Source organism: Drosophila miranda (genome assembly GCF_003369915.1).
Source record: "Drosophila miranda strain MSH22 chromosome Y unlocalized genomic scaffold, D.miranda_PacBio2.1 Contig_Y1_pilon, whole genome shotgun sequence".
NCBI lineage: Eukaryota > Metazoa > Arthropoda > Insecta > Diptera > Drosophilidae > Drosophila > Drosophila miranda.
The window spans coordinates 20346278-20369292 of NW_022881603.1; the positions used below are offsets into that span (position 1 = coordinate 20346278).

Here is a 23015-nt window from a genome sequence, read left to right on the forward strand (position 1 = left end):
GTTCAGCTTATTCAATGTTTCAGGTGTTTTAGGTTTGGCCATCTGGCGCAACATTGCAAGAGTGGAGCGAAATGTTTCAAATGCGAACAAGATCACAGCAAAGATATTATCTGCTCAGGGCTGGTCTGTGCTAACTGCAAGGGGGAACATGCTGCCACCCACCCGCAGTGTAAGGCCAGGAAAAAAGCTTACGCCATTTAAAAGTGTATGACACTGGAAAACCTAACTAGAGCTGAGGTCAAGGCTAGATATCCGATCCTTTTTGATAGAACTTCCCCCAACCTAAGGGATCAAGGGGAATTTCCTAGACCCAGTTGGCAATCTAACCGCTCCCCTGAATTCTTAAATAACAGCTTAGAGTCCGCCAGGGAAATTCATTCTGTCGCCTCTTTCGCGGAAGTGATTAAATCCAATAGGGTTGCCGCCCGGAACGCAGAGGCGGCCAAGGCAGAAGCCAACATGGCAGAGTGGAAGAACTCAATAAACTCAGACTGCGTCCAAATGAGCGAGAAATTTGTTAGATCTTCATCCGTGCCATCTTCTCTGGCCCAGGATAAGCTAAACGCACTAGGAGCCAAACTCACAGCGTTCCTGATTGATACAAACAACATCATTAAAGGGGATTCTTTAGCGAATAAATTTATTAAGGAAATTAGAGAATTTGTCAATGCTTCCAACGCAGAACTAGATAGGCGTCAGATTGCCTAAGGGATGGCAGTTGGTTCTCAAAACATCCAACAATGAAGATTCTTCAGCTAAATATTCAAATTCTGACAACAACAACAAACAGCTCCTCTCAATGTTCCTAGACAAGAACGCAATAGATATTGCCATCCTCTCAGAGATTTGGGTGCTGAACAACGCGGACTGCAGCATTTTAGACTATAACTTTTTCTGCAGACCCAGAGAGGACGGCTACGGCGGGGTTGGCATCTACGTCAGGAAAAACATTCAATTCAGCATTTTAAAAATAGAGAACGACTTGGAAATTTTAGGAATAAAAACATTAAACCTCAAGAGCAATTTCAATATTTTTAGCATATATGCACCGCCATCAACAACAGTTTCACAGTTTAAATCGGGCACAAAAAAGTTTTTCGAATTCGCGGCTTCCCTTGACATACCCTCAATAGTGGGCGGGGACTTCAACGCTAGGACTTCTATCTGGGGAAGTCCGATCTGTGATCGCAAGGGTCGCAGCATTGAGAATTCCACCCGGGAGGCCGGATTTATCTGCCTAAACGACGGTTCGCCAACCTTCTCCAGGAGCCCATCTCAATTCTCCGTTCTTGACCTTTCTTTTTCGAACTACAGAAATGGAACTATTAACTGGCAAGTCCTCAAAACAAAAATTACGAACAGCAACCACTTCCCAATTGTATTATCAGTGCAAGGCCTAAATGCCCCCCTCCAAGGCAAGAAGATCCTTCACAACAGAATAGCCCGGATTCTGGGTGCAAGTGATTTCTCAAATCTGGAGGAGCTCAATGAAAAAGTGAAATCCCTGACCTTAAAAAACACGGTCACATTCCCAAGCAAGAGCAAGTACGTTGCTAAGAAATGGTGGAACGAGGAAACGGAAAAACTTTTTCGCGTGAGAAACGCTTGCAGGCAAAAATTCTACCTCACCAAAAAATTGGCTGATGCCAGAGCAACCTTAGAAGCTGACAAAAATCTACAAAATCACGTAAAAAATCTTAGAAAGCGCAACTTTTCCAAGTTTATAGAAGAGGTCTCCTCATCGCCCTCTATGTGGAGCAGGGTGAAGAACATCAAAAAATACGGTCAAATCAAAAATGTATGGAACAAATGGACGAACGAAGATGACAAAAACTTTCTCAATATGGTTAAAGTAACCCCATCCAGGTCAAACAGTAGGCCCCCTAAGAAAATTCCTGCCCCTTTGTTAGGACCAGACGACCCGGAACCCCTGGAACTGGAAGAATTCCTGGCCTTCCTAAAAACGAGGAACCCCAATTCGGCTAGAGGCCCTGATGGCATCTCGTTCAGGATGCTTCAAAAGCTACCAAGTGGGAAAAAACAAGACATTTTTGAAATTATAAATAAAATATGGCTGAGTGGCGTCAGCCCTGAAGTCTGGCGCAGGATAAAAATGGTACCCATCCCCAAGAAGAATGCAGACCCTACTTCCTTCCAAAACCATAGGCCGATTTGTTTGATTAACACGCTGTTTAAATCCATAGAGGGGTTGATAAAGTTGAAGTTGGACGAGCACATAGCAAACTGTGACCTGCTGCCGGTCAGGTCCTATGCCTTCAGGAGAATCAGGTCCACGGCTCTTTGCAGCAACGACCTTATCAACAAAGTTCTGGCGCTGAAGGCGAGGGGTTGTCAGGTTGTCGCAGCTTGCCTAGATTTACAAAGAGCGTTCGACTGCGTAAGAGTGGACACACTCGAGCACAGGATGAGAGATATGCGGTTCAATACAAGCCTCACGGCTTGGATCTCCAGCTTCCTTAACAGACGAATTCTCATAAAGGGCAAAAGCGAGGTAAAGGTGAACAGAGGTGTTAGCCAGGGTAGCTGTCTCAGCCCAACCCTTTTTAACCTTTACACAGCCGAACTACATGATATTAACAGTCATAACTGCTTACTGTTTCAGTATGCTGATGACTTTTTCATAGTTTGTTTTCATAAAGACGTATCCATTGCGAAAGGGGTGCTGGAAGACAGTATAGATAAGTTCGAAGAAAAATGCAATAGGCTAAACCTGTCATTCAATCCGGTGAAGTCTAAAGTGATTTACTTCAACAATCGTAGAACTGCGCTAAATATCTCGCATCAAGGAGTTGAGATCAGACAAGTAGAGCAGATCAAATACCTAGGCAGGACTATCTCAGCAAACAACTCAGCCTCTGGTCACATTGATCTGGCCATCTCGGAATCGAACAGAAACTGTGCTTTTCTCAGATTACTCAGTGGGTGTCACTATGGTATCAGCCCCAAAAGAGGGCTTATATTTTACAAGGCATTTGTCAGAAGTAGGCTTGAGTACGCGTGCTCATCATTCTGCAACCTGTCCAAATCTGCGTTGGCCAAAATCAAATCCCACTGCAACCATCACCTCAGAAAGTCGCTGGTTCTGATAATCTGCACTCCCGTTCCTATCATATATCACATGGCAGGAGAACTTCCCCCGGACTACAGGATGAGATTCCTGGCGGCGAAAGAGTTGGTTAAGGTGTTTGCATTTAATCTCCCAGCAAGTGAAACAGTGTCAGCAAATAGGGATTTAAACACGGGCTACGCTAAGGCATATCGGGAGTTTGGCAGCATAATAGATAGAGTTGAGGTTTTCGAGAACACAGCTTCGTTTTGCACTAAAATTAGCTCCGACTTAGAATTTTTCAAGGGTTCTGCACCCAACAAGCACGCTATAGACCAGGCAGGTATCATGCTGCTCCACGGGGAAAAGAAGGATCAGCTGACAAAGGGTGGTTTTGAAATCTATTACACGGATGGGTCAGTCGCAGATGGGCATTCCAGCGCCGCTTTCCTGCACGATAGGACAGGTTTTTTAGATAGCTATTACACGCACAAAACCCTTTCCTCGTTGTCCGCCGAGCTCCTTGCTATCGAGAAGGCATTAGACCATGCTATTTTGTACAATTTTCCTCGTGTCGCGCTCCTGACAGACAGCAGAAACGGGGCCCTCATTCTGGCGAAGAACATTCAGGATAACTCTATCGCCCACAAAATCAGAGAAAAGATCCAACAAAATCCACATCTAAGAACTGTAGAGGTTCACTACACTCCCGGACACGCTAACATCCCTCAGAACACTTCAGTTGACGCAGCAGCCAAAGAAGCCCACAGACGAGGAAAATACACAGTGGTTAAATGGAACCTTAAAGACGCTATGTGCGAAATACACAGAATCTTAAAAGCAGAATGGGAGAGAGAATACGCCGAGTTTGCTAGTATCAAGCACCGAGGTTACTGCTCGCTTTTCCCCTCAACATCATCCAAACCGTGGTTCCTAAATAAAAGTAAGCTTAAAGCCATTGACGCAAAAAGAATCAACAGACTGCTTAGTGGTAACGCATTCGATAGGCACACTCTCGCCAAAATGCATGTAGTTCCTAGTAACATATGTGATACATGCGATAGTATCGATAACGCCTCGCATTTAATTTTCAATTGTACAAAGTACAACACAACAAGGCAAAACTTCCCATCTCTAAGAAAATATAATGATATTTACAAATTCTTTGAAAAAGAAAACATCAGCGCGTACCAAACACTAATTGACTTCATCGACGAAATTGATGTAAAGCTATAAACAGTACTCCAACATCTTCTATTCTTTGACCTGGCAATTTCCACCTTCAAAAGGCGGGCGGCCAAATAATCCCACGCTACTCACGGGTAGCTTGGTAACTTAAACCCTAAAAAAAAAAAAAAAAAAAAAAAGTGTAAGATATGTATATTAGTTTATAAGATTTGAATATTAGTTTAAGATTTACTCATCGATAGTATTATAAGAAATACCAATGTACTCGATATATCGATACTTGTCCTCGACAAGTATCGATATCCCAACACACATTCATTCGAATACGACGATCAAGAAAGAAGAACATATAATAAAACCGTGCTATTAAAAGTTTACATATCAGGTGTGGGGTTTGCCCAAAAAAAAAAAAAAAACAAAAAACTCTGCGATGAACAATGCAGACATAAGAGCGAAAACCAAAAGTGAACTTAGCGACATATTGCGTAGGCAAAACGTATATTTTGATCAAGATGCCAACATACACCAATTACGTACAGCAGTGAAAAAAATCATGGAAGACACGCATGAGCTAGGAAATACGGCGCCAAGCGCAGACGAGACTATGCAGGCAGACATTTTTGCAGTCCCGGTTGAGCGCGAGATAGATAGAGACAACCGTAGTGCACAACACGCAGTAAAAGCGGCGCCAGAAGAATATGGTGAAAATGTGCAGAAGGCTCGAGAAGCATTCATGCCGCGACAAGACAACGCTTGTTCGAAATTGACCATGCGATCAGATGATTACGAAGAAGAATCGCGCCGTTTGCAGCAGTTGGAACAATTGTACGTTTCTCGCAAGCGCTTAGCTGATCTCAAATTAAGCATATTGAAAACGGAGAAAGAGGCTATGGAGTTGGAAACGCCGAGAGATTGCATCGACTTGACACACATTGAGGCGTCCATTTTCTGGAGATGACGACCAGGCTGTAACCAGTTGGATAAGTAACTTTGAGGACATTATGAATTTCCATGGTGTATCCGAGTCCAAATGCTGGATATTAGCGAAGCGGCTGCTAGGCGGATCGGCGAAGGCGTACATCGACCATGTGGCGCCTTTGACTTGGCAATTGATGCGAGCAGAATTGCTCAACGTCTTTGAGCAGAAAGTGACAGCGTGGGACATTGGGAAGCGACTGGAGGCACGGAAAATTGCAAATAATGAAAGCGCATTGCAATATTTCGTCGCAATGTGCAGCATAGCGTCGCAAGCAGACATGGCCACGAGCGATATGGTCAAATTCATCGTAGAGGGACTGCAGGACAAGACGGGCATGGCAGCATCCATGCTATATTGCAGCACACTCAACGAGTTGCGTGACAAGATGGTCACCTATGATAAGGTCAGAAGAGCTCCTGGCGTCGTAGCAATTCGTAGCGAAGGTATGACAAAGGGAAAACTAAATGTGAGTATGGAAGTTGGGCAGCAGCAAGGTGGTGGCGCAATGCGTTGCTACAACTGTCGGCAATTTGGGCACGTTATGAAGGAATGCAGTCAGCCAAAGAGACCGGATGGGGCATGTTTTAACTGTTGGAGTACCAGCCACCTATATTCGCAGTGCCCGAAACGAAAGTGCCCGAACGCAGTGCCCGAAACGAAACGAAAAACAACGACGATTTAGCGGCTGTCCAGTTAATCACTTTATGACTTCCGTTTGGTGAACAAAGAGGCGTCAGTATTTGTCGATGACAAGTATCGATATATCGAGTACATTGGTATTTCTTATAATACTATCGATGAGTAAATCTTAAACTAATATTCAAATCTTATAAACTAATATTCATATCTTACATTCGGGCAACCTGACTACAGATCGCCGACGATCTACACACTAAGGCATAAAGTTGGTTAAACATTTCTTATTCGGTATTGTCTTACTTAACATACTATTTCATCGATTAACAACATGAGACCATGGTTTTATCCTTAAACTCTACCCAGGGTTTAAGCCTTGCTGGTTCTAGTATACTTCGGAATGGCATTTGCGTCAACTGACAGTCCTCAATGTCGACAACCTCATAACGATCATTATCTAATACTCTATTGATCCTGTACGGTCCTCGATACTTTGGTGCGAACTTCTTATTGATCCCCGGTGTTGTGTTCACATGCCGGACTGCTACATAGTCACCAGGTTCATACTTTAATGGGGCTCTATGTTTATGGGCATACATCTTCTCATTTTCTTTTCTGCGACAACCGTATGTTTTCACTTGCTATTTCTCTTATAGTTTCCAACTCTCTAAGTTCTGACGCTAACTTCTCCTCAAGGTATTCGGTTAATTCATCTACAACGGGTCCTTTCTGGGGTATTCCAAATAACAATGTGCTAGGTGTCTTTTTCGTACTGCTGTTAACGGAGTTATTAATGGCGTGCTCTACCTTGCTCATCAACCTATACCAATCGGCTTGCTCAAGGGGCTCTGACAGTTTCCCTAACATAGGAGTAAGACCACGATTCACCCGCTCCACTTGGCCATTCGCCTGCGGTGCACCTGTAGCTACCTTAATGTGCTCTGCCCTCTCTCCTGCAGAAAACTAGAGAACTCTAACGAGGTGAAACAGGTCCCACGATCTGATATTATCCTAGTAGGGCGACTATAGAAATCCAAATATTTACTTAAGGCATCCTTCGCTTCCCGCGTGCTGGTACTATTAACCGGGAACAATTTGACAAACTTAGTGAATGCATCTATTACCACAAGGAGGGGTTTTCGCTTAGATCTAATACTCGGCAACGGACCCAAATGATCAACATGTAGGGTATGAAAAGGAACACACGACTTTGGGATACTATGGAGCGTTCTGTTATGGATTGTTTTAGGCATCGAGTGTAGTATACACGGTAGACAGTTTCTGATGAACCTTGCCACCTTACTTCTCATTGACGGAAACCAGTAGGTCCTCAATAGGTCACTCACGCAATTCTCTGCGGCCAGATGTCCTAGTTTTTCGTGTGATCGCCTTATCAACTGCTCTTCCATACACATTGGTACATAAAAACATAGTTTGTTTTCACAACTCCTCTTGTAAACAATACCATCTATCATTTCAAAATCTACTTCAATTCCATCCTCTAGCATTTTTCGAATCCTAACTACTTCCTTGTCTCGCATCTGTTCTGTTTGCAATATCAAATCAACATCTTCTGGCGTTGCACCTACTACCCCAACTATCAATGATTTTAGTAATCTTTCCTCCTGAAACTCTAACTTGTCCCTCTCTACTGTATCCTCAACACATTTTTTCTCTTTATCTGAATTCCTACTACTAATGTACTTTACTCCCGCCACCACATCGTTAACGCTTCCTCTACATTGGCTCAAATCTCTAATTTCAATCTTCCAGCCATCCTCTTCCCTATATTCACTATTCTCTATGTTATCTCCAAAATCACTACCAAGGTTCTCTCTATCATCAGACTTCCACCTATTTCCCAATCTACTTCCTACTGCACTTGATTCTCCACACTCAATCGCAGGGTTCTTTACGGTACTACTACGCTCTCTACTGATATTTAATTCTCTACACTTAATCACAGGGTTCTCTACGGTACTCCATGCTCACTACCAGGGTTGTCTCTACTTACACTATTCCTTGTATATTGCTTTCTACTCTCATCTTTTTCTAAATTAGACTTTTCTAAACCGTATTTGACTCTATAACCATCCTCTAACATATTCGTCACTTGATCTTGTCTGCTCAGCGCATCAACGTGCGCCATACTGGCCCCAGGTCTGTGCATAATGGAGTAATCATAGTTCTCTAACTCTAGGGACCACCGTGCTATCTTAGGACTAATTGACTTTCTGGTTAGCGTCTGTACTAACGAATTACAATCCGTGATTATTTTGAAGGACCTATGCTCCAAATATGATCTAAAACGCCTCAATGCATAAATTATAGCCAATGTCTCTAGTTCGAAACTATGATAACGTGATTCTCTTTCTGTTGTTTTGCCGGAATAATAGGACACAGGGTGCATCTTCCCATCATCTTGTCTTTGCATCAGTATTGCGCCATAACCGTATGAACTTGCGTCTGTATGTAATTCCGTTTCTCTATTTGGGCTAAAAATGGCTAATACCGGAGGATTTGCCAACGCATTCTTAAGAGTTTCAAACGGCTTCACCTGTTCTCCATTCATGGGAAACGGACCACCTTCTTTTAACAACTGCACCAAGGGCTTAGCTGTCGTCGCAAATGACAACATGAAACGTCGAAAATACGAAAAGAATCCCAAGCATGAGTGCAGTGCTTTTACATTTAGAGGGACTGGGTATTTTTTCAATGCCTCAATATGGGAATCACTAGGAATTATTCCGTTTTGATTAAATTTATACCCCAGGAAATCGATGTTTCGATTGACAAACCTACACTTTTTTAGATTTATCTCTAAATTTTGCTCGCTAAACCGAATGCATAGTCTTTTTAATATATCCATGTGTTCTTTAACTGTTTTAGTCGCTACTAATATATCATCCATGTACACTACAATGCTTTTGTTCCTAATAAAGTCTCTCAAGAGCTCCGAAATAAATCTCTGAAAAATAGCGGATCCATTTTTTAACCCAAAGGGCATTCTCAAGTACGCATACTGTCCTTGCGGGGTCACAAACGATGTATACGGAACTGATTTTTCTTCTACGCCTATTTGATGATACCCACTTTTCAAATCTATAATGGAAAACCAGCACTAGTTTTCTAAAAACTCAAGACAGTCCTCAATAAGGGGCAATGGGAAATTATCTTTCACAATTCGTTTGTTCAGACCACGGTAATCGACACACATTCGAAGTTCTCCTGATTTTTTTTTTACTAGGACCAACGGGGAAGCATAAGGAGACTCACTATGACGGATTACTTTTTTTTCTAACAGATCATCTACTATTTCAGCTACTTTCTCTCTCTCATGGTAGGATAAACGACGCCGACTACAATGAAATGGTGTTGTTTCTGTTACACGAATCTGCATCTGATACTTTGGTGGTGCTTTAAAGTCAAATTCTTTGTGTAAATAGTATGTCTTAATAACTTCCCTACACTTTTCTGCAAGAGTGGGGCCAAATTCGAAACCTATGTTAATATGTTCCTCTTCATCAATCTCTACCGACGCACAAAAGTTACTGAATTCGTCGCCTTGATTCATATTCTCGATGGCCATTTTGTCATTCCTTGAGTTTTCTTGTGTCTGATTTTTAAATGGATTAGAACGTTAGAACGCTTCTTTCTGATTGATTACCATCTAACTTATCATATAGTCTTATGTTAATATTATTTTTACGTTCGGTGAATAAAGACGCGCAGGTTAAACTAATAGCTTTTTGCTTTAACGAACTTAATGGTGCGTGTTGCTTCGCATTGATATTTTTCTTATGAACTAATTTTACTTCAATAACTTTAAGGGCATCGCGTCCCAACAATACCGGCAAAGGCAGCATGTTATCATCTACGATGTTTAATAAAACGATATATTTCTTTGTGCAAAATTCAATATGGCACTTAAATTTTCCCCATATGGGAATTGGTTGTCCTCCTAGTCCATAGTATTTCCTAACTTCATTATAGGCTTCAACTATAGCCGACTTCGGTATCAAAGACTTATGAATAAAACTTACAGGGCTACCTGTATCAAATAGACTAAAAATACTGACGCCTCTTTGTTCACCAAACGGAAGTCATAAAGTGATTAACTGGACAGCCGCTAAATCGTCGTTGTTTTTTTCTCCTGGTCGCTCATCATCTTGAACTGCAGCTACCCTAGTGGTCATCTTCGTTTCGGGCACTGCGAATATAGGTGGCTGGTACTCCAACAGTTAAAACATGCCCCATCCGGTCTCTTTGGCTGACTGCATTCCTTCATAACGTGCCCAAATTGCCGACAGTTGTAGCAACGCATTGCGCCACCACCTTGCTGCTGCCCAACTTCCATACTCACATTTAGTTTTCCCTTTGTCATACCTTCGCTACGAATTGCTACGACGCCAGGAGCTCTTCTGACCTTATCATAGGTGACCATCTTGTCACGCAACTCGTTGAGTGTGCTGCAATATAGCATGGATGCTGCCATGCCCGTCTTGTCCTGCAGTCCCTCTACGATGAATTTGACCATATCGCTCGTGGCCATGTCTGCTTGCGACGCTATGCTGCAGAAAGTGACAGCGTGGGACATTGGGAAGCGACTGGAGGCACGGAAAATTGCAAATAATGAAAGCGCATTGCAATATTTCGTCGCAATGTGCAGCATAGCGTCGCAAGCAGACATGGCCACGAGCGATATGGTCAAATTCATCGTAGAGGGACTGCAGGACAAGACGGGCATGGCAGCATCCATGCTATATTGCAGCACACTCAACGAGTTGCGTGACAAGATGGTCACCTATGATAAGGTCAGAAGAGCTCCTGGCGTCGTAGCAATTCGTAGCGAAGGTATGACAAAGGGAAAACTAAATGTGAGTATGGAAGTTGGGCAGCAGCAAGGTGGTGGCGCAATGCGTTGCTACAACTGTCGGCAATTTGGGCACGTTATGAAGGAATGCAGTCAGCCAAAGAGACCGGATGGGGCATGTTTTAACTGTTGGAGTACCAGCCACCTATATTCGCAGTGCCCGAAACGAAAGATGACCACTAGGGTAGCTGCAGTTCAAGATGATGAGCGACCAGGAGAAAAAAACAACGACGATTTAGCGGCTGTCCAGTTAATCACTTTATGACTTCCGTTTGGTGAACAAAGAGGCGTCAGTATTTTTAGTCTATTTGATACAGGTAGCCCTGTAAGTTTTATTCATAAGTCTTTGATACCGAAGTCGTCTATAGTTGAAGCCTATAATGAAGTTAGGAAATACTATGGACTAGGAGGACAACCAATTCCCATATGGGGAAAATTTAAGTGCCATATTGAATTTTGCACAAAGAAATATATCGTTTTATTAAACATCGTAGATGATAACATGCTGCCTTTGCCGGTATTGTTGGGACGCGATGCCCTTAAAGTTATTGAAGTAAAATTAGTTCATAAGAAAAATATCAATGCGAAGCAACACGCACCATTAAGTTCGTTAAAGCAAAAAGCTATTAGTTTAACCTGCGCGTCTTTATTCACCGAACGTAAAAATAATATTAACATAAGACTATATGATAAGTTAGATGGTAATCAATCAGAAAGAAGCGAGCTAATCAAACGTTCTAATCCATTTAAAAATCAGACACAAGAAAACTCAAGGAATGACAAAATGGCCATCGAGAATATGAATCAAGGCGACGAATTCAGTAACTTTTGTGCGTCGGTAGAGATTGATGAAGAGGAACATATTAACATAGGTTTCGAATTTGGACCCACTCTTGCAGAAAAGTGTAGGGAAGTTATTAAGACATACTATTTACACAAAGAATTTGACTTTAAAGCACCACCAAAGTATCAGATGCAGATTCGTGTAACAGAAACAACACCATTTCATTGTACTCCGCGTCGTTTATCCTACCATGAGAGAGTGAAGGAAGCTGAAATAGTAGATGATCTGTTAGAAAAAAAAGTAATCCGTCATAGTGAGTCTCCTTATGCTTCCCCGTTGGTCCTAGTAAAAAAAGAGCAGGAGAACTTCGAATGTGTGTCGATTACCGTGGTCTGAACAAACGAATTGTGAAAGATAATTTCCCATTGCCCCTTATTGAGGACTGTCTTGAGTTTTTAGAAAACTAGTGCTGGTTTTCCATTATAGATTTGAAAAGTGGGTATCATCAAATAGGCGTAGAAGAAAAATCAGTTCCGTATACATCGTTTGTGACCCCGCAAGGACAGTATGCGTACTTGAGAATGCCCTTTGGGTTAAAAAATGGATCCGCTATTTTTCAGAGATTTATTTCGGAGCTCTTGAGAGACTTTATTAGGAACAAAAGCATTGTAGTGTACATGGATGATATATTAGTAGCGACTAAAACAGTTGAAGAACACATGGATATATTAAAAAGACTATGCATTCGGTTTAGCGAGCAAAATTTAGAGATAAATCTAAAAAAGTGTAGGTTTGTCAATCGAAACATCGATTTCCTGGGGTATAAATTTAATCAAAACGGAATAATTCCTAGTGATTCCCATATTGAGGCATTGAAAAAATACCCAGTCCCTCTAAATGTAAAAGCACTGCACTCATGCTTGGGATTCTTTTCGTATTTTCGACGTTTCATGTAGTCATTTGCGACGACAGCTAAGCCCTTGGTGCAGTTGTTAAAAGAAGGTGGTCCGTTTCCCATGAATGGAGAACAGGTGAAGACGTTTGAAACTCTTAAGAATGCGTTGGCAAATCCTCCGGTATTAGCCATTTTTAGCCCAAATAGAGAAACGGAATTACATACAGACGCAAGTTCATACGGTTATGGCGCAATACTGATGCAAAGACAAGATGATGGGAAGATGCACCCTGTGTCCTATTATTCCGGCAAAACAACAGAAAGAGAATCACGTTATCATAGTTTCGAACTAGAGACATTGGCTATAATTTATGCATTGAGGCGTTTTAGAGCATATTTGGAGCATAGGTCCTTCAAAATAATCACGGATTGTAATTCGTTAGTACAGACGCTAACCAGAAAGTCAATTAGTCCTAAGATAGCACGGTGGTCCCTAGAGTTAGAGAACTATGATTACTCCATTATGCACAGACCTGGGGCCAGTATGGCGCACGTTGATGCGCTGAGCAGACAAGATCAAGTGACGAATATGTTAGAGGATGGTTATAGAGTCAAATACGGTTTAGAAAAGTCTAATTTAGAAAAAGATGAGAGTAGAAAGCAATATACAAGGAATAGTGTAAGTAGAGACAACCCTGGTAGTGAGCATGGAGTACCGTAGAGAACCCTGTGATTAAGTGTAGAGAATTAAATATCAGTAGAGAGCGTAGTAGTACCGTAAAGAACCCTGCGATTGAGTGTGGAGAATCAAGTGCAGTAGGAAGTAGATTGGGAAATAGGTGGAAGTCTGATGATAGAGATTTTAGAGATAACATAGAGAATAGTGAATATAGGGAAGAGGATGGCTGGAAGATTGAAATTAGAGATTTGAGCCAATGTAGAGGAAGCGTTAACGATGTGGTGGCGGGAGTAAAGTACATTAGTAGTAGGAATTCAGATAAAGAGAAAAAATGTGTTGAGGATACAGTAGAGAGGGACAAGTTAGAGTTTCAGGAGGAAAGATTACTAAAATCATTGATAGTTGGGGTAGTAGGTGCAACGCCAGAAGATGTTGATTTGATATTGCAAACAGAACAGATGCGAGACAAGGAAGTAGTTAGGATTCGAAAAATGCTAGAGGATGGAATTGAAGTAGATTTTGAAATGATAGATGGTATTGTTTACAAGAGGAGTTGTGAAAACAAACTATGTTTTTATGTACCAATGTGTATGGAAGAGCAGTTGATAAGGCGATCACACGAAAAACTAGGACATCTGGCCGCAGAGAATTGCGTGAGTGACCTTTTGAGGACCTACTGGTTTCCGTCAATGAGAAGTAAAGTGGCAAGGTTCATCAGAAACTGTCTACCGTGTATACTACACTCGATGCCTAAAACAATCCATAACAGAACGCTCCATAGTATCCCAAAGTCGTGTGTTCCTTTTCATACCCTACATGTTGATCATTTGGGTCCGTTGCCGAGTATTAGATCTAAGCGAAAACACCTCCTTGTGGTAATAGATGCATTCACTAAGTTTGTCAAATTGTTCCCGGTTAATAGTACCAGCACGCGGGAAGCGAAGGATGCCTTAAGTAAATATTTTGATTTCTATAGTCGCCCTACTAGGATAATATCAGATCGTGGGACCTGTTTCACCTCGTTAGAGTTCTCTAGTTTTCTGCAGGAGAGAGGGAAGAGCACATTAAGGTAGCTACAGGTGCACCGCAGGCGAATGGCCAAGTGGAGCGGGTGAATCGTGTTCTTACTCTTATGTTAGGAAAACTGTCAGAGCCCCTTGAGCAAGCCGATTGGTATAGGTTGATGAGCAAGGTAGAGCACGCCATTAATAACTCCGTTAACAGCAGTACGAAAAAGACACCTAGCACATTGTTATTTGGAATACCCCAGAAAGGACCCGTTGTAGATGAATTAACCGAATACCTTGAGGAGAAGTTAGCGTCAGAACTTAGAGAGTTGGAAACTATAAGAGAAATAGCAAGTGAAAACATACGGTTGTTGCAGAAAAGAAAATGAGAAGATGTATGCCCATAAACATAGAGCCCCATTAAAGTATGAACCTGGTGACTATGTAGCAGTCCGGCATGTGAACACAACACCGGGGATCAATAAGAAGTTAGCACCAAAGTATCGAGGACCGTACAGGATCAATAGAGTATTGGATAATGATCGTTATGAGGTTGTCGACATTGAGGACTGTCAGTTGACGCAAATGCCATTCCGAAGTATACTAAAACCAGCAAGGCTTAAACCCTGGGTAGAGTTTAAGGATAAAACCATGGTCTCATGTTGTTAATCGATGAAATAGTATGTTAAGTAAGACAATACCGAATAAGAAATGTTTAACCAACTTTATGCCTTAGTGTGTAGATCGTGGGCGATCTGTAGTCAGGTTGCCCGAATGTAAGATATGAATATTAGTTTATAAGATTTGAATATTAGTTTAAGATTTACTCATCGATAGTATTATAAGAAATACCAATGTACTCGATATATCGATACTTGTCATCGACAAGTATCGATATGCCAACACACATTCATTAGAATACGACGATCAAGAAAGAAGAACATATAATAAAACCGTGCTATTAAAAGTTTACAAAAGTAAACATGCACCAGCTTGAACAGGACTTTCCAGGCAACGATATTGATGATATCGAGGATCTGATATCTGCCGAAGATGTCAAGCCGCAGGAGCGTTTCCAGAACAAAAAGAGTGTGACGGTGCGCGCCAAGAAGCGTGTGCAAATCAAGCCGGAGACCGATGCCGAAGAGAAGCCCAATCCCCGGCCCACCATTTACGAGAGTGTTATACCTGGAACTCAAAAGGTGTTTGTGAAGACATGGGGATGCGCCCACAACAACTCGGACTCCGAGTACATGGCCGGGCAGCTGGCAGCGTATGGTTACAAACTTAGCGGTAAAGATGAAGCAGATCTGTGGCTGCTCAACAGCTGCACCGTGAAGAATCCATCCGAGGACACCTTTCGCAATGAGATCGAGTCGGGGATGAGCAACGGCAAGCATGTTGTGGTGGCAGGCTGCGTGCCCCAGGGAGCGCCAAAGTCCGACTATTTGCGTGGCCTGTCTGTGATCGGAGTGCAGCAGATCGATCGCGTCGTGGAGGTGGTGGAAGAGACTCTGAAGGGACATAGCGTACGGCAACTGCAAAACAAGAAGGTACATGGTCGTCGGGTGGCCGGAGCTCCACTGTCACAACCCAAGGTGCGGAAGAATCCACTCATCGAGATAATATCCATAAACACGGGCTGTCTGAACCAGTGCACATACTGCAAAACGAAGCATGCTCGCGGAGACCTGGCCAGCTATCCACCCCAGGAGATTGTGGATCGTGCGCGACAGTCCTTTGCGGAAGGCTGTTGCGAGGTCTGGCTAACATCGGAAGACACTGGGGCCTACGGCCGAGACATAGGCAGTTCCCTGCCAGAGCTGCTCTGGAAACTGGTCGAAGTTATCCCAGAGCACTGCATGCTGCGTGTGGGCATGACGAATCCCCCCTACATTCTGGAGCATCTGGAAGAGGTGGCAAAGGTACTACAGCACCGACGTGTCTATGCCTTTTTACATGTTCCCGTTCAGGTGAGTGCAAACCACATGCGAATCGATTCCTTGGATCAACCGCTAACATCTTCTGTCTCCACAGAGCGGCAGTGACTCGGTGCTGGGCGAGATGAAGCGCGAATATTGTCGCAAAGATTTCGAGCACGTGGTGGACTTTCTTCGTGAACGTGATCCTGGCTTTACCATTGCCACCGACATCATTTGCGGTTTTCCCACAGAGACCGAAGAAGATTTCGAGGAGACGATGACGCTGTGCGGCAGATACCGCTTCCCCAGCTTGTTCATCAATCAGTTCTTTCCCCGGCCTGGCACACCGGCAGCGAAAATGGAGCGCATACCCGCCAACCTGGTAAAGAAGCGCACTAAACGACTGACGGATCTCTTCTACAGCTACGAGCCGTATGCGCAGCGAGTGGGCGAAATGTACACGGTTCTGGTCACGGAAATCTCTCACGACAAGCTCCACTATGTGGGGCACAACAAAAGCTATGAGCAGGTCCTGCTGCCCATGCAGGACAATCTGCTGGGCACGCGGGTCCACGTCCGAATTACCAGTGTCAGCAAATTCAGCATGGTGGGCGAGATTCTGGACGATGAGCGGGACTGGACGCGATGTGCAAAAAAGCAAGAGGCTCCAATGGAATTAACGATGACCGGGAGGAATCGAGACAAGCTGATCCAGCGCTATATGGGCATTGCCCTTGTGGTGGGAAGCCTGGCTTTTCTGCTGCAGTTGCTCATAAGGTTTCTCTAGCTTTAGGTCGAGCAATAAAAACGCATCTTGTTACGAATTCATAATTTAAGTAACGCTTTCAACTTAGCCTAGGATACATTAGAAACTTGTTGCTTGTCCACAGTAGTCGAGTGGCCTTCTCTCTAGTAGTCGTCCGAGGGCTCCGTGCCGAAGTAGCGATCGCCAAAGTTACCAATGCCGGGTATTACATAAAACTTACTATTAATCTCCGGATCTAGAGCGGAAGTAACGATTTTAACCTGCAGCGAAATGGATAAAATTAAGCACATGGCCAAGGGGAAGGATGCGATGCCCCAGTAGGAAGGAGGAATACTTACCTTAGGAAAGGCATATGCAATGGAGTGTACACCGATTTCGGCCATCAGCAGCGAGACCAGAATGATGTTATCTTCGGGCACATCGTGATCTAGGAGGACACGAATTGCCATCATGGCCGCAGCCCCAGTGGCAACGGTGGCATCCATTAGTATCACCTTGTAGTCTTTTATGTCTTTGGGCAGCCTCAGGTAGTAAAGCTCTGGCTCCCCGGTCTTAAGATTGGTCTGTATGAGGATTTTCCCAATACGTATGTCCTTGCACACATCACAGACGGCCTGCTCCATGGTCTCGCCGGCACGCAATATGGAAACGCCGCAGATCTTTCGAGAGGCCATGCGCTTGCCTTCGTATAGCACTCCCTGCGGTGTCTCCACAGTGGTCATCTTGAAGGGAAACAGGCTCAAGGCATACTCGATGACCAGGCGAATAAGGCGCTTTGAATAAAAGATGAACTCATCTCTGGACGTATTCCGGCAACGGATAAACGTGTGTAGGCCCTTGATTTGGGGCGTGGGGTCCAGTAAATGCAGAGAATGTGGCATTGGCTGGTCCTTGTACGTTGGCCAGTTGGCCAGCGTCTCGCGCAGCTTGAACCCGCGCTGCATTCAAATGAAGGAGGATTTCCATTAACATTACACTGAAATTTACACAAAGTCAGCTGGTCGCTCTCTCACCAGTTGCAGCTGGGTGTGCACGTGCTGTACAATGAGATGGATGGCGACTTTGTTCTCGCCGCCTCGTGGCACGATGATATCCGCATGGGCCATGGTTGGGGCTATATAATTGGCATACGAAGGCTTCACCATGTTCAGGTATTGCTTGAGCACACCCCTCAGGTCGCGTCCACGTTGTGAAATGTCGCTGCAAGTCATTTCAGATACAGATTCAGATTAGAGTCTGCCATTTCTGAGCTAAGCGATGCAATTACCGCTTCAGGCGCCTGGCCAGACGTATATCCGGATCTGTGTCCACGAATATCTTCATGTCCAACAGCCTGAGGACCTCAGGACTGTGGAAGGTGAGAATGCCCTCGAATATGATGACATTGGCGCCGTACATGGTCTTCGTATGGGTCTCACGGCAATGGGTGACAAAGTTATATACCGGGACCTCCACCTTGCGGCCCTCCTTCAGCTTCGTGAGCACATCGATCAGCAACTCGATGTCAAAGGCATCCGGATGATCAAAGTTGTACTCGTTGATCAGAGCTTGCTCGTGCTGCTTCTCATTCAGGATCTGGCCAGGAGTGTACACATTACATATTATTGGGAGTCCAATGTAGTTTTGTTTCCGCCCCTCACTCACCTTGTAGAAACAGTCCATGGACAACAAAGTTACCCAGGGCACATCAAGGCTCTCTATGATTTTCTCGGCCACAGTTGTCTTCCCCGATGCACTGCCGCCGCAGATTCCTGGATTAGTATTGGGTATTGAGTATTGGGAAGATCAGACTCTGTTAAGCTGCGGTGGGGGATTGTGAAGCGTACCTATGACAAAGGGCTCCACCTGCTGACCGGCACAGTTGTACCATGGCGGACGACCGGCTGTATAGATGGTACGATTGTTGGCCCGTATAATGCACTCGGACGGATTTGCGGTAGTTGTCTGATTACCAATCGATGTAGTGCGCTGGCGCCGCCCAGCACGTCGTATAGGCGACTCCAGCGCCGTCTTGGTAGGCACTGTTGTGGGCGAGGCCGGGCAGCAGAATAGAATATCCCCGCCGCCGATATTCCCATTGCCCAGATCCGCATAGGGATCGACGTAGAGCGGTTCTGTCACATCGGAACGATCATCGCTGCAAAGATTTATAATCATCGTTAGCACTATGTCGAGTATTGGGACCAGTCCCCTGTCCCCAGCCCCGCCACAGAACCCTCACAGACAATGTTTATTTATAATACGTGTGGCCAAAAGGTTTGGAATTCAGTGATTATCAACGATAAGGTTGGTCGTACACCCACCTCCGTTGTAGGTGCACAAAAATGGGTACACAAATTTATTAATCTCGGGCTTTCATTACAAAATCAGCAAGGTTATTTGTTTGTTTATACATCTAGATTATACGTACTTCTAAGAGAGTCTTGAAGCGGCGAGAGTTCAAGGATATAGTATACTCACTGACCTACTCTACTCGAAAGGCAGGACAGCAACGCAACCCTCTCTGGGCACATGCCTCCCACACATGCAAGCGTGCCGAAAGCCCACAACAAAGTGCAAGCAACAACAATCATTCTTGGTAACAAATCTGGATTGAATTCAATGAAAGAGAAGCTTTGGTGAAAGCTTCGTCCAAGATGCGATGCTGCTGCATAAATCCATATGTGCATATGTACATATATGTCTGCCTTGCATGTACATATACATATGTTTTGTATTTCCACCATGTGTGGTGCAAAGTAGAGTGCTGACGTGACTTCATCATTTCCGAAATAAATACATACAAAGATATACAGGAATCCAAATGTACATGCATATGGATGTATAAGGAGCATAGCTCGCAAATAACTGTTGACACTTTCGGCGTGTCTGATAAAAACCTCTCATTGACGGACACATTGAGAAAATGGACTGAAAAGACCCGATCAAATCTGTTTTTTCTCAACCCGCTCTTCGCTCAAGCAAAGACCGATTTTTTTCACTTCTCTTTTGTTCCTGTTTTTCACTGAGCATCTTGTCGCGAGTGAACGAACAAAGTGTCTTTTGCGTATGTATGCGTGCTTGTACGTGTGATGCTTATGGCAACTATCAATTTTTCTGAATTCTATACGGTTTGACTATTGGAGCTTAAAATGAATCGTGAAAAGCAAAACGAAAATGTTCGTTTGCCAATTTTGCAAATAAATATACATATTACAATACAATAGCCCAAAAGATGCGGACAACATGAATAAATAAACATATACACGAAAAAAAAAACTAAAAACACTTTACTCAGACACTTTTTTGGTTCTGCTCATCTAAAGACACTTTTGCTGTGAGCGCTTGACCAAAGTGTCTTTCTAAGTTGTTATTGTGAGACACGATCGTGTGTCGGGCTCACCCGAAAACCCGAAACACATAACACAAGCGAAGAGACAAAAAGTGTTCTGCTCAGTGAGAGACCGTGTCTTCGTGGTCTTTTTCGGTTTTGTCAGTGACGAGACAGCAAAGGGAAAAAGTGTTGACCGTCGTTTGCGAGCTATGATAAAGATTAATCAAAGAGTTTCCAGCGAATCGTCAGTCAATTATACGTACATATGCATACAGACAGAGGAAGAGCAAGAAGCAGAGACAGACAGACAGAGACAAAGCGACGCTAGACTTGGGATGCTGCGTAGCCGCGTTCGTTGCACTCTCCAATTGGGACGGGACCACATCCACTCCCCCGCCCCCCACCGCGCTATTACTCAGCGTTACTCAGCTGTGCCAAAAATGGCCAGACCAGAACATTGCGAAGCATATTTATAGTTTTTTCGTAGTAATGCGAAATACACAACACACGCATACACGTAAACAGGCGCCCGCAGTAAAAGAAGAAGAAACACATACATATCATAAAGCTAGAGAGATGGTGTAGCGAAGGAGACGAAGAGCTTTTGCCACGTGTATGAGCCTTGCACAACAGGTTGACCTGCAAGGGAGAAGGAAAACAAGCATACAGAAGGATTTTTGTACCGCAGTGGAAGGAAGCAGAGTGGCAATAGACGTGGCTTGATCGCAGCCATATTGGCGCAGTTGCTGACGCTATCGTTTTTCTTAACTTAACTTCTCCGCTGGTATTAGACGCCATGCCAACCAACCTGACGGCGGCGTCGCAGCGCAGATGCTGAGACGATAAACAATATGAACAGTAAGAAAGAGGCACGAGAGAGTTAATTAAACACAGAATAGAGAGACGAACAAATACAGGCACACACGCCGAACAAGGGCGACAGCAAAACAATTAGAATGGCGGTAAATGTACGAAATAACAAATAACAAAGGCAGACACAACAAAAATATAGACTCGCAACGTATGATAATACATACATACATACATGCTTATGTATGCACTGGTGTACATTAGAGCGAAAAAATGCAATCTATTCCATGTGCCCATTGGTTTTGGCTACGGCAGCGGCGGCCTTAACCTTTGACTGCTGCTGCGGCTGGACTGCGATGGTTAGTAGACCGCTGGCGGCGGCAACGGCGACGGATGCGGACGCAGATGTAAATGCTGATGCTGGTTTTCTCCTTTGGACATCGCTGTGATTGTTGTTGCCATTCGACTTGCTGCACAAAAACGTGATGCTGCTCATTTTTCTCTAACGTAAGTACGGGACTAGCGCTGGCGTGGCGTGGGCGTGAGAGTCGTTCGCTGCCGGCGGTGCCAAAATGGGTCAATCACTCGCCTGGCGTACTCACACACGACACACAATAACAGAATAATGCTTGCACATGGGCCGGCACGATCACATGTGGTGTGGTATGGACTGGCTATGAATAAAGCTGTTATTTTCCTCGGGGTTTGTTCAGTTTTTTGCGTTGTGAGAAATATTTATTCGATATCTAACAAAATGCGAGCACCGGCTAAAGTGTAAGCAGCAAGCAGCACGCGGGTTGTGGGATTGACTGACAAAAAAAAGTGTGAGTGCAGAGCTAAGGTTAAAAAGCTGCGCTGCCAGCGGCTCTCTGCTACTGCGAAGGTAGGTATATATAACGGCAGGGGAGGGAGAAGACGAAGACGCGACGTCGAATCGACTGTTTGCTTATTGCTGTTTTTGTTATTGCCATTGCGTTTATAACTGTTCTCGTGAGGTGGCTCTCTCTCTCTTTCTCTATTGAAATTGAATTTATGTATAGTGTATATCACATTCTAACGACTTTTCTTGGATTTTCACACTTCACTTATGCGTTATTTCGTCGCTATTAACACAGTACCACCGTTGTATCTTGCGTTACCTGTCGGAGCTCGCGGAACTCGATGCGTTGTAAAATTTGATTTGTTTCGTCTGCGTTACAGACATTTCTCCTTTGGTATTTGTGCACCCAGGCTAGTTGCAGCGATTAGAAACACGCGGTGATTTACTTCGTCGTCCCTCAGATCAACTGACTGAGAGCAAAAACAGCAGCGACGGAAAAACGTGCGCGTTCTCTTTGCAGTTGGACCACACGGCACATATGTATATACACTTAAATGTACTTGGCCAGCATGTTGTGGTCGTAATCTATGGAATGGCAATTACAAAATAAATCATAAACAAATTATTTATCTATTCGCATTTAATGGGCTTAATGAGGTATTTTCAAACGAAGTCGGCGCATCTCTGACGGACCAGCTGTTGAAACCGTCTGACCCTCAGAAATATACCGAATTATGCCGTCACACTTTTAAAATATACCGTAAATATACCGATGATAAAAACGAGTTTCACCCACTTATCCCCCCTCTGTTCAAACAGGTGAACAATACTGATTATAATTTATTCTTGCATATCCATCCTGTCCTATATTCGGTCAGCCCTGAACAATTTATCCGAATTATGAATCTGTTTTCTACAAGATTGGCTAGTTTAAGGTCTGTACGAGCTAAGTCCCTCCAACAGTTTTCCAGTGGAATCCGTCTACACAATTAAGACCTTCCTTAATCCGCTCGATGTAGTTCCTTGCTCGTTCGTTTTATTTCGTATGTCTCTTAAATCTAGTGATCATAATTCAGATCGTTTTGGCTCGATACTATTGATACTATCGATTGCGCTTCTTTATATGTACATAATGTAACGCGCCAACTTCAAATTAATTCACAATTTTATTAATATTTACATATTAATTCAAATATTCAAATTGTTAACCTTTATAAAGTAATTTAATCCTATATTCTATTAAGGGGCGTCAACATTCTCCCCACCTTGGAAGCTC

The 23015-nt window shown here is 43.7% G+C and overlaps 2 protein-coding genes across 4 annotated transcripts; one reads left to right on the top strand and one right to left on the bottom strand.

Moving 5' to 3' along the window:
- The first annotated feature begins 15032 nt into the window (after nt 1-15032).
- LOC117189923 (threonylcarbamoyladenosine tRNA methylthiotransferase-like) lies at nt 15033-16866 on the top strand. The gene is made up of 2 exons (XM_033394994.1): nt 15033-16081; nt 16146-16866. The coding sequence occupies exons 1-2, from the start codon at nt 15092-15094 to the stop codon at nt 16815-16817; spliced, it is 1662 nt and encodes a 553-aa protein (XP_033250885.1). The 5' UTR covers nt 15033-15091; the 3' UTR covers nt 16818-16866.
- LOC117185740 (uridine-cytidine kinase-like 1) lies at nt 16848-22337 on the bottom strand. Of its 3 annotated transcripts, none has more exons than XM_033394992.1 (7): nt 22059-22337; nt 18623-18933; nt 18441-18547; nt 18064-18371; nt 17810-17996; nt 17135-17734; nt 16848-17056 (listed from the first exon to the last, which is right to left on the bottom strand). In XM_033394992.1, exons 1-7 carry the CDS (start codon nt 22121-22123, stop codon nt 16940-16942), a joined length of 1695 nt encoding a protein of 564 aa, XP_033250883.1. In that variant the 5' UTR covers nt 22124-22337; the 3' UTR covers nt 16848-16939. The 3 variants fall into 3 exon arrangements, with proteins under 3 accessions (XP_033250883.1, XP_033250884.1, XP_033250882.1); XM_033394993.1 differs by lacking the exon at nt 22059-22337 and adding an exon at nt 21207-21924; XM_033394991.1 differs by lacking the exon at nt 22059-22337 and adding an exon at nt 19257-19412.
- Nucleotides 22338-23015: the final 678 nt, after the last annotated feature.